The sequence below is a fragment of the Gadus morhua genome, chromosome 16 (assembly GCF_902167405.1).
Source record: "Gadus morhua chromosome 16, gadMor3.0, whole genome shotgun sequence".
Classification (NCBI taxonomy): domain Eukaryota; kingdom Metazoa; phylum Chordata; class Actinopteri; order Gadiformes; family Gadidae; genus Gadus; species Gadus morhua.
Window position 1 is genome coordinate 21,893,723 of NC_044063.1, and position 12,539 is coordinate 21,906,261.

General features: G+C 42.8%; 1 protein-coding gene across 1 annotated transcript; it reads right to left on the reverse strand.

Moving 5' to 3' along the window:
• Window positions 1-353: 353 nt before the first annotated feature.
• alkbh8 (alkB homolog 8, tRNA methyltransferase) lies at window positions 354-8,854 on the reverse strand. The gene is made up of 12 exons (XM_030381877.1): window positions 8,698-8,854; window positions 7,015-7,148; window positions 6,688-6,788; window positions 6,449-6,577; window positions 6,248-6,343; window positions 5,943-6,047; window positions 5,523-5,593; window positions 4,740-4,846; window positions 4,063-4,223; window positions 3,194-3,462; window positions 1,737-1,886; window positions 354-1,443 (listed from the first exon to the last, which is right to left on the reverse strand). The coding sequence occupies exons 1-12, from the start codon at window positions 8,830-8,832 to the stop codon at window positions 595-597; spliced, it is 2,307 nt and encodes a 768-aa protein (XP_030237737.1). The 5' UTR covers window positions 8,833-8,854; the 3' UTR covers window positions 354-594.
• Between the last annotated feature and the right edge of the window lie 3,685 nt (window positions 8,855-12,539).

Here is a 12,539-nt window from a genome sequence, read left to right on the forward strand (position 1 = left end):
GATTTGTCTTGTGTTGCATAGCAGACGCTGGACGAGACGAGGCGCACAACCCAATTTCAGCCAGTGTCTCGCTGCCTCGGAAGCCTTCCATAATGGGGGAACTAAAACAATAAAATGAACTAAATTCATCTTTGAGAGCTTGCAATTTGTCAAAATGTTCCAGGAAACCCTAAGTTCCGCTGAGCAACACACTAAATCAAAACACGTGGCAACAATTATTTGCTGACACTGATTTATCTAGGTCTGCTCTTCCTTGCTGATCTAAATATAGGGAGTTTGGCTCCCACCATGGAAACTGCCTCTTGGCCCAAAGCAGAATTTATGAAATACTTACAATACAGCAGACAACAGAGAACAATTAAAAATTTATTAGATATGGGGTTCACGTAATTTTAACATAATAACATGTTTAGGATCAATCAACCAATCGGCACATATGTGCAGGAGGATTATTAATAATAGTTAATACGCCATGTAAAACTGCGGCACATGGCTCATCATTTTATCCAAGCTCTATGTGTGAGTGTGTAGGGGGGGCATATGTTTATAACATACGTTTGTTGGGCAGCGGTTCTTGTTCTTGTATTCATTTGTTCAGTCTTTCACCAGTATCACACACCAGTTGCCCTGGTCATGGTAGCTGGTCTGAACTCTGACACCATCTACCTGACAACACACCTTCTCAATCTCTCCCTGCTGGAAGACATGGTAATAGCGGTGGAATACAGCTGCCGCCGTACTGGACTCTGGGATAGCGGGTGTAGCAGCAGCTTCAAAACCGGGACAGGATTTGCATGCATGATCAGTATCCTTTGTTGAGGATGGCAGGCTGGAATCCAGACAAGCATTAGGGGTCGCAACCTTAGCCGACATTGAGTCTGGGTGTGTGCTCCGTTGATTGGAATCAGTTGGTTCAGTCTTGCAGTCTGAAGCAGGCCCGATAGAAGGCAAGATATTTTCGGCGATCGAGGGGTTATCTTTAGAAACAGCCAAGGCCGTTTCTCTTATCATGTCACGGTTCCCAGCTTCTCTCCCTCCTTTCCTTCCCTTTCCCGCCTTGCCCTTCCCGTCCTTCAGATGCCAGGGAACCAGCAAGTCCTGGGAGTTGAAAGCGGTGCGGTTGGTGTGGACACTCAGTTTCCCGTGGTGCACCTGGTCCTCGCCTGGCCTCTGATCTACGGGGCCACTGACCTCTCTATCTAGTCTGTCAACATTTGTGATGCCTACGTCGCCGTGGCTATTTACAGTCCTCTTGGGTGATGCGCTGCCCTCTGATTGGCCCTCTGCAGTGTTTGGGCTTCCGGAAGGTTCCCTGCTCTGGTGTTTGAGGTACTTTGACCTCTGCTTGTTGTATTCCTGTTCAAGAGCCCATACATAGATGAGAGCCCGACCTCCGGGCTTCAGCAGCCTCATCAGTTCCCTGACTGCAGCCAGGCGACGCTCCTATAAAACACACACACACACACAATACCATTTCATAATGTCAGCTAAGGTTTATTTTGTGTGTGTACTTTGAACAAAAACACATTTCACTTCTTTAGTTTGCGTGTCTATTGTTTATTCTTAGTGTCACGCAATAGTTTTTTTTTGCAGTGTCACACTGTGTGTGTGTGTGTGTGTGTGTGTGTGTGTGTGTGTGTGTGTGTGTGTGTGTGTGTGTGTGTGTGTGTGTGTGTGTGTGTGTGTGTGTGTGTGTGTGTGTGTGTGTGTGTGTGTGTGTGTGTGTGTGTGCTTACCGGTGTGGAAAAATGGTGTATCACAGCAATAGATATGCATGCATCACATGAGGCAGTGAGCATGGGGACGTTGAGGGCATCAGACACAAACGCCTGAAAACCCCTCTCTGCACAGATGTGGACCAGGGCACTGCTACGGTCACAACCCAACTGTAGACAGATGGACAGACAAATAGATAGAGAGCACCATTAAGGAAATATTTTTGGCGATGAATGACAAGAGAAGGAAGAAGGCAGGAAAGATGGGGGATAGTGTTTTGGTAAGTAAAGATGCAAATGTTACTTTTTCTTTGAATTTACTGAATCCATACTCATATAAAGGAAGAATAATTTTTACATCACTGTAGTAAATACATGTTTGCGTTCATGAATCCTCTCTGTACACCAGGAGAGGTGACAAGAAAGGGCACCAACCATTTCCTACTTCCTTTCTTTTTGCGAAATTGGGGAGCCCATGAAACTGCCAAACCAGATGTTTTACGGCGGAACAACAGCGTTGCAGAAGGGAGAACCGCTGTCGTTACTGATGCCCGTATGGACATTAAGTGCCAGTTAGAGGAGGGATTCGCCAGTCAACCAGAGGGCGCTTGTGAGGGCCTTTGTCTGTTCTGGGACACTGCAGAAACATGGCAGTGCAACAAAGGAGAGGACCCGCTCACTATGTAGACATAAAAGGCTTATTCTAATGAAACGAAAATACAACAATTCTTCTTTTCATGGGATTTTACAGTCATTAAAACGTACACACAATATGATATTCATGTTATGTTCCACTTCTTCCAAATCCAATGCGCTAGATGCCGGTCAACTCTACACACTGAACCGTTAACCTATTTACCCACACCTTTAATCCACACTCAAAATCAATCACGCATAACAAACAGGCACAGAGTCAATCAGACACAGGTTTTCGACTAAAAGACAGCTGAGAATGTACCATGATCAGCCTACTACTCTCTTACGGTACGTTCACACCAAAAGTTGCAAAATCGCAGAATAGCTCAAAACACAACGCTGTCCAAAATATTAATATCGCTATTATCACTCTTCACGTGAACCATTCGAACGTTCCATCTTGCTCCTCAAAACATCCAGATTGGTTGTCGGGTAATTTACAGCTAAATCGCTGATAGCTATTTGCATAGAGTTGAACTGTTTTCCACTCTCATTTACAGCTTTACAGCTTTAAAGCTATCGCTGAAGCGTTTTATCGCTCCTATCGCTTTATCGCGCATGTCTAATGAAAGTGAATTGGCGTTTATCGCTCGAAACGCTTCATAGCTTTTGGTGTGAACGTACATTTAGGCAATTCTATCATAAAGCAATTTATGACGCCTTAGACTTTGGCACGTGAACTTGCAAATATATAGATATTTTTTAAAGAATTAGCCAACGTCTCTGCATTCTAACACACTACTGTCCACCATCCTGTCCTGCCGACATCAGAAAACACCCACCGCCACTACTTCCGGGTTGACTCCCAGGTACTTCCCGTTTCCGCAGCCAACGTCGGCCAGCACGGCGCCAGGCACCAGGGAGGACAGGAAGTCACACACTCGCGGCCAGGGCGAGTGGCGCGTGCCGCTGAAGTGGGGGGCGATGGCGTCGTACACGCGGTGCACGTACTCCTCCTCCAGGCGGGCCGCATCGCCTTGGCAACGCGGGAGTGATGGGGCCGAGGGAAGCGAGGACGGAGCTCCCTGGCTGTCACACGCGGAGGGAAACGCTGAGGAGAGAGGAAGGATGAACGGTAAGCAGACGCGAAGAAGAGCACGCTTGACGAATGGTTAAGATGCATCACATTGATGCACCAACCAAACCATTCAAGGGTAGTTGTGACCACTGCAATAAAATACTAATCGTTTACATATTAGAAGTCAGGGGGGAGTAACTAAAATCGTGGACGCAGAGTTGTGCTGCTGAAGCTATATTGGAGACCGATGTTACAACCTGATGAGCCAAAAGGAAACTGAGTCACCTATCAAATTACCAATCAATGGAAGGAGATGAAACATCTTTACAGACACATATTCTCAATTACTTAGAGGCTTTGATACGGACACACTCTCCATCACTTTGTCACCATTCGTTGATATGCATGGATATGGGGTCAAATAGACAGAGTCATAGCTTCAGACAGCTGGCTAAACAGACATCTTGTAGTGATGTCATTGATCACATCGCAGGGAACTACCTCACTTAGCAGTTAGTATAGATTATTCTCACCAGGGTCTATGCTTTGTTACCATGGAAGGCCAGTGTATGCCGCTGTTGTTTACATATGCACAAACAATCAATTGGCTGAGTGGGTGGGGAGGCATCTCACCACATTGGCAGGGCGATCGCCTGATCCTGCGGAAGGTGAACGAGGTGCGGGTGCCCCTCTTGCTCAGGGTTAGATTGCCTGGATTTCCCAGGTGAGGGGTTATCGCTGCAGGGGGTTCGGGGTCGCAGGCAGGCACCATGTCAAACTTCCTGGGCGTGATCCTAGAGAGAATATGAGCGATGGGAAGGAGTAAGTACCTTGGAATATAAATACTAAATGAAACCTGGTAATCCAAACAAAAGCATGTGAAATGACCTACAGGCAAGGCATTGCATCAAGTGGTAGATGCCTATGTCCAAAGTAACTGAAAAATAAATGAATAGCCCATATAAAGGAAATGCACGTGGAAATCGTTCCAAGACATAAATTAACACTAAGGAAATAAAGGAAGGAAAAATTATAACTTATTTTTTTACATTAATCTATATAGCCCATTTGCCCTGTTACGCATGAATTAACCTCAGTAAATTCTATGAGGTTCATTCTGCAAAAAAAAAAAGTACACATTTGATTTGCACTGTCAAGCTCACGCCATAAATTCCCGCCCGGGATGAATGACTGACGTGTTTCCTTGACTCATCATACTAATGCTAATTAGTAGGACGTCACATGACGTCACTAACACATCTACTATAACAGCTGATAGAAGGGAAAAAACATGAATGAACTGAACCGACCCGTGGCTCCAGAGGTGGCGGCTCTCCCCCTTCATCACCAGGAGGCTTCGCCCTGGCAACAGCACAGCCACCACGCGGCCGTCTGGATGACGGAACTCCATCACCGTCTGTGACCACAACCACACACACACACACACACACTTAAAATGTTAACATCCATATCTATTGACTATCATTAGGATACCGTTTCTAAAAGCACTGTCATATACCTACATATTGGGGGGTATATATACTGAATAACAGGGATGTTTGTGTGTGTGTGTTTGTCATTGTGTTCGTAGATTGTGTTATAATTGACTGCAGCAACCGATTTCACCGTTTTTTCTCATGGAAATGTTCATATTTTAGAATAATGGAATCTACCATCCACATATTAATTTGACCTAAATTCCTAATGCAATGCATCACTGTATGAGCTTCTGCACACTACTGCAGATTATGGAACCGTAGCCCTGGAAGTTTAAAGAGGATGAGTGAAGAATGGAGAGAGCAGCCTAATCTGATGGTATTCTCACTAGGGACCACAAGAGGTGTATTGATATGGTACATGATATGATAGCGTTGGATTGATACGTGTCATCCAGAATGAATGACTGACGGATGACAATGCTGCTGACCACACAGTGCCGCAGGACTTATTAATTCACCATTTCAATGTTGATGGAAACTAATTTGATCAAAGATGCTTTTGTTTTGTATACACAGACCGTCACAAGAGGATGGTGTTAAAAGAACAACGTATAATACACTTTATGATTGAGAGAGATGTCCCAGATATCTGACCTTGGATCCAAGGCTCAGAGAGAGGATGGTGTCTTCAAAGGCTGAGTGAGTGTCAACGTGAGGGGGGATACCTATGTGCAGCGAGGTGTACAGTTAGCATGTTATTCAACCCCATTATGCAACAAGATAAGAGAACACAATCATTCGATTATATGCAACTACATTTTTGGTTTTCTTTGTTTGGTCAAGTTTGTGTTTCTGTCAGCATAATTGTTGTTGTTTTTTACGCCAAACTAAAACCTATGCAAGTACATAAGGATTGACGAAAAAAACAAATGTGGGCTAGGTAAAACTCCGGTGCCATCTTGTGGCAAAAAAAGGGATATATAAGTATTTTTTTTATCGCAATAGATAGCTTCTAAATTGCTAGAAATTGTAGAAAGATAAACTATAATTTTATTGTATATATTATGTACCCACCTTGTCCTGGCTGGTATTGATTGACAGTCAGTTGGTCTGGCATGGCTCCGATGTGTCCGTCCTTCAAACATCTCTCCAGTATAGGCACACACTCATCAGGAAGGCCTAGCAATAAAACAAATACATCTTAATATTCCTGAGCATTGAATGCCAGCTTCCTTGACCGTTTCCTTTAATTGTGGCAAATGTACTGTATGAGTATAAGTACTACCTCCCGTTTGGACTGGAGGTCACATGACATGACATCGCGATAGGCTGATAGGAAGAAGATGTGGTTGTTGGTTGGTTTGAAGTGCAGAACTTACCGACCGATAAAGCTTTGTCTTTCTCCACATTGTTTGTGTCGTAGCGAAACTCATAACCGTAATGCTTCACTCGTCTGTGTTTCAAAGCCTTCTGAGCTATAAATAACAGACAAAGGTAAAGGTCAATGTTTTTAAAGGGTAAGAACAAATAAAAAACACAAATCTATGGTAAGATACATAGGTCGTATTCTTGTCTCTTACCTGTGTCATCATCAAACGTGACCCAATCGACAGCTGCCAACAGCAAAGCCTCTACCTCTGAAGAGACGAAGTCCTCGACCAATGAGAGGCCTTCTGGGAGAGGCACATGCTCCTCTGCCTCACAGGGTACTGCTCAAATCACAACACAAGGTGCATCCCTTTTAAAACACATTTTTGCAAAAACGAATTGTCAACAATGACCCAAACAAGTGAGTGAATGAGTGTTAATAGACTGTTACCTGAATCAACAAAGCTGAGGTAGAGTGTCACACTGTTGTCTCCACAATGCAACAGGTGTCCATTGAGAAGGCCATGAGCTTTCTGGGCACTCTGCTCTGAACTGTATGTACATTAAAAGCAACACTCAACAGCAAGTGAACTAACTACCATTTAAAATCAAAGCATGCCATCTATACCCTGAAACAGAACCTCTTGATTCTGAAAAGGGACAGATCATCACAATAAGACCATGATCTTAAGATTGACATGACAACTGAATATTTCCAAATACATAAGGATGTGGTATAGTTGAGATTTTGCTAATAGTATTCAAGTACTAGTCCTACCTGTATGTAGCAAAGGCATATGGTTTATGAGGAGACATGATAATGGTCTCCAGCTCACCCATCTCCTTCATGGCTGCACACAGTTGCTCTCGGCTCACCCCATTCCCCAGCCCACCGTTAGCCACCACCAGACTCTATAGAAGACATCAACAACTCCTTAACTTCTCTACAGAATGAATAATGTCTTGAAATCAAAATGATGGGACACAGACGGATTAATTCTTCAATCAATGCTTCTATTAAATACTACTTTAATGCAACTACTTATCATAAAAAATATATCATAGCCGAATAAGCCGATAATTACTTGTAAAGAGTAATGAACAGCATTAATACGTCTTCAAATATCTATAGTTATTTAAAGACGCATACGTTTTTCTCAGTCGCTTTGTTACATTTCTCAGATCAGTATTGAAATTCTCAAGACTACTTCAATCTTCACATGATTGTGTCACTTGTGCACATCAAAAAAGCGGTTTCCCATTTCTTTGTACAAGTTGCAAATGCTTTGGTACATCCATGCAAATGATTATGTACAATTCTCTGCTCTTTCCTACATTATCAATCGTTTATTTCAGGTTGATCAAAATGTATTACAATGGATCTGTTGAATAGTCTCAGCCCCACAACATTTAGGTAGTTCATTGCATAAGTCTTTACATGCAAAATGGTTGAACAAGTTGTCATAATATGTCAACCATCTATCTATACATTTCCATTAGACTTTTTAAATCTTTTTTTATCTGTCCTGACTCGGTAATTTACTCCCAGGTGAATCTTGACTTTCTCTAATGAAGGGAAATGTATGACGCCTAAGATCAACCAACGATCAACCAGTTTACTGAAATAGCTGAAAGGTGCATCTCATGAAGATATTTGTGTAATGTGGATGAGAATTTGTGGCCAAACAGACAGGAATGTCAGCAGGTGAAGGAAGACTGCACTGCAATTCCTACAGCACTGCATGTACAGTTTACATTAAGGAGATTGTCCTATGCTCAAATTTCTAATTCTGTATCGCAATGACATGGTCTGTCAACAAATTACAGTAGGCTACAAACAGTAAAAGCGAAAATGTGAGTCTCTTGCAATCCATCTCCCACACTAAGTGTAACTTACAATTTACAATAATTGTCTTCAAAACTTTATCCATTGTTTACATCAGAACATTCCTCAAGAGTACACTGTCATATTTACAAAATGACAGTTAAAGATATTTGACTGAATTATCCGTACACAATGACACAAGGACTGTTCATTCTGGTGGCACTGACATGTACATTGACACAGATATTTACTTTTGAGAGATGAACTATGGATTTTGAGCAAGAGACTAGCTTTTGCAGGTAATCCAGTGTTTTGCTATTTGTACGAGAAATGTACTAAAGCGACTGAGAAAAACTGTAATGCGGTTCATAGTAATGCAGTGGTGAGAGGTCCCCCCTTCACTATATAGCGTATTTGAGTGTCTAGAAAAGCGCTATATAAATTCAATCAATTATTAATATTATTACAGGGAAATCTATACCGGTAGCATACACTAATTAAAAACAAAGCACTTGAAGAATATCATAAGGTTATGATTTAGTTCAGTACTTTAAGTAACCATGGAGCGGTTCCTGTCTTTACAACACCGCTGTTTACTGCCTTCTTGTTTTACTTGTACGTATCATTATTTTTTACCTTAGTGACGTGCGATGCTGTTCTAATACCGTCATGTTTTAGTAAAATATGGCATGCTTTCATTTGTTTTCGGATGAGTTTCTTCCGCTCTTTACTCATTTTGACAGCATTCACGCTGGCCTCACTGAGCTCCATGGTCTTACTGTTATCTGTGTCCGGGGTGCAACGTAACGTGATTTATAAGTTCCGCTCTACAATAACAGGCGCCGTCGTTTCTTTCATTTGCACGATAGCCTATTGACAGAGATAGTTGTGCATTTGGTCGCTTATTTGTTCTGTGTCTGTGCACAGAAAGGTCTCCAATGATGCGCTTTGGAGAATGCGTGCATCCCGCTACCAAAGTGTTGTAGGCTTTAGTTGTTAATAATATGAATGTTGATTACATTATTATTATGCAGAAAAAATTGATGTGTGAACTCCAATCACGCAAAGCTTAACCTTCAAGCCCAAAGCTATGCTAAATGGCTATTAGATTAATGTTATTATGGACTAGCAAGTCCCACATGCGAGAGTTGTTCAGTCCAGCAGCATGAAAAAAGTCAGACAAATTCTAAAGATATATATATAGATATATATTTATTTTTAAATTCCCTCTGCCTTTGGCCCCTCCACAACTGTCCACCTTACACCCGCAGTCCGTTGGCCCTGAATAGAGTCATTTTCATGACTATGAGCATGAAAAGGTGTGATAACGGGTGGCTCTGCACACCTGTTGGTGTGACTATCATTGTAAAGACAGGTCGCATTTAGATTTAAATATAATATCGTATCGTGGATGACGACCTCTAGTGGCCGTGGAGGTGAAATGCGTAAATCACACGTGTTTGATTTGTAAACACACCGGGCGGCACTTGCCTGATTACAGCACGTGAGGTGAGTGAGCGGGTGAGGCAATAAAGGTCCGCGATTTCCGGTCGGGCCATGAAGGGTTGTGCATGGGAGAACACGAGAGCACGTATTGGTATGTAATTTATTTTTTGAACTAATGTGTAGTTTGCATAATGCGCATGTTTCTGGCACTTTTTCCCGTTTTTCATGTCTTCCATGAGACAGCGCATGGGACGACGCGACTTGGGCACGTTTGGTGGAGGCGCACATGGTGGAAATGATTGTATGGAAAACCATTGATATTAGATAACAAAGTGATATTAGATATCATAGTGATATTGTAATTATATAAATTTGTTTATGATTTCGAACCGGTTTATTTGGATTTGTTTATGATAATATCTAACAGATTTATTGGATTTGATTTAAATGTTTGATGAGGCATTTTGATTTATTTGAGAACTAACTGATTTAATTTCTCTTCATCAATAGGTTTTCAACCTAATTCTAATCCTAATCACAATCCTGAATGCTTGTTGTACATGTTCAAAACAATTCATGTTCAATAAAATCAAGGAGAAGGATTTGAGCTGTCCTGCGTCCTCTGTCTAATTGTGCCATTTCAAGTTGGGCAAGCACAAATGAGAACATAACCCAGGTAACTTGACAGTTGAAAACCAGCGGAGCAGCTTGGAGAAGAGGATATAAGGCCTTGGAAGTCCAGGAAAAACTGTTGACGCAGGATAAAAGAGCTGTGCTGGTCCGTGAGGTCAAGATGGCGGAAGATGTCGTGGGAAAGACGGGGAAGCAGCTCAAGAAGGAGAGAACCGCTGCGAAAAGCACCTTCACCAGACAGGCCAACTTCCTCAGCAAAGGGGCAGACAGCATGGTGGAAGCAGAGCTGAGGGAGGAGTTCGCCGAGCTCTCATACTGCCGGAAAATCATTCTTGAAGCGAATGATGATTACAAGACAGGGCTTTTGGCTGAGTCTCAAGAGTCAGAAGAGGAAGACACGGTTCTCGAGGAGAAGGAGGAGCTAGACGTTGAGAGAACCGCTAACAAAGCAGAAGCAAGGTTTGGAGAAATGAGAAGAATTGTCCAAACAAACCTGTGGTCCAGATATGGCCAATATGCTATCACAACTGCAATCATTGAAGGTGAGAAGGCCTGCGGTCAGGCGGAGAAGTTACCTGTGGAGAGTACTCACCTGGATGCATATGAGGTGCACCTGGTTCTACTGGAGAAAAGGATCAATGAGGCTGCCAGAGTTATGTCAACCTGGGAGCGGTGAAAGAGAGAGAGGAGCTAGATGGCAGGGTCAAGGACCTGAAAGCTTTGAACGGCAACCTTGAACTAAGGAAGGCTGAGTTTGTCACTGCACGGAGGATGTCAAAGGATGCGCTGGCTGCAGGAGCCTCAGGACCTGAAGCAGTGAGAGCACATCCCCCGCCAGCAAAACCAATTGTCAGAATAAAACCAACCACACTGCCCATTGTGGTAGAAATTAATGATTATATTCTATGGTAAACCATGATTATTATTAGGCCTTATATTTTTAATGGTAGAAGACACATGATACCTACAGAGCCTGGGTTCAAAACAGATGGTGGGACACAGAAATGAGCAGGAAGCTATGGGGTTAAGCCATGTTGACCTCAGCCTTGGGTCAGACTGGTGTCCAAAATCACTTTGTTGATAAAGTTGCTAAGACGAAGATTGATGTGGGCGGAAACCTCCATTGGGACAAAGGAATTCTTGTATGTATGTGTGTATAAAGAGAAGCTGGAATCGATGTTCAACCAGTGACTCTTAAGACCTACTCGGCTGTTATCGTTGTTGTTTTTCTGCACGATAAAGTCTTTTGTCAATTCTTGCTCCGGACCCCTCGTTTTATTTTACTCTCTCTCTCTTGAATTAGTCTAAGTGTTTTATATCTCAGTTAATCCACTACATATTGGCGTCACGACCAGGAGGAAATAGGGACTCGCCAGCTGCCGGGCCAGAGGACGGGACTCGAACGGATCATACGACCAGAGCTCAAGGGTAAGTTGTCTTGCCATATATAGGATAGAGTCGTTTGATCTGTTCTTGCCCCGTCAGAAACGCTCAGCAGCAGGTAAAGTGTCTCTTTGATCAAACAAACCAAAATTATAGATAAATGAGCGAGTGAGAGATACGGGGGCTCCGCGGGAGAGATTGACGTGCGCGCGCACATGGGCCATACGCGCGTCTTTGGTTCTAAATGACCAAGACGCTTTGTGGCTCCCTATTTTGATACGAGTTGTTGTTATTTGGTGTTTTGGTGTTTTGGTTAAATAGGCTTACTGTAAGTCCTGCGACTGTCTTGTGGAGGAACGAATTAGTGGAAAGTTCTAACAAGGACAGGGCCAGCAGGCCTGCAGGTCGAAAGAAACAGACCTGTAGGATTTTTTCTGACAGTATCCTATTTGGAGTTGAGTTGTCAGTTGGGAATGAATTCAGTCGTTTTTATTTGAGGAGCTTTCTTGGGATGCTGACTAGTGAATTTTAAATACTCATCTTGGTGCAGTTGACCTGCAGATCCTGCACCAATGATGGTGAATTTCTGATTCCGATCTTGCTTTTTGAGAAAACAGGCTTCTCGCACTTTTTGAATAGATAAGTCTCTTGGTTGGGATACCGCTTCAGGTGATTAGCTAATCCTCATCTTGGTGTTTTGAGAAGTTTCTTGTTTGTTCTTGATCTGTTCGAATGGTTATGTATTCAGCCATTATTTTAAAAGAATGGGCTTGTCGTTTGACGTTCCGTTTGAATGAGTTTGACACGCTAATCTTCCAATCACGCTGCAGTGTTGGATCTGAAGAAAGGGCCAGTCTGTAACTCTGATCTTGGTGCTGTGTGGCAATAGGTTCTTGTTTGAAATTCTGGTCGATTGATTATCCATCCGACTGTTCATGTTTTAACCAAAAGGCCAGTTTCTACGCTCGGTCAACCTTTTTCTTTGTAATTAATTACAAACAATTCGGACATTTTTC

Coding starts and splice junctions, on each gene's coding strand:
- alkbh8 (XM_030381877.1), bottom strand. CDS start 8,832: ATGGAGCTCAGTGAGGCCAGCGTGAATGCTGTCAAAATGAGTAAAGAG. Junction 6,048..6,247: donor AGACAAAGCTTTATCGGTCG/GTAAGTTCTGCA, acceptor TTTTATTGCTAG/GCCTTCCTGATGAGTGTGTG. Junction 3,463..4,062: donor GCGATCGCCCTGCCAATGTG/GTGAGATGCCTC, acceptor CTCTCTCCTCAG/CGTTTCCCTCCGCGTGTGAC.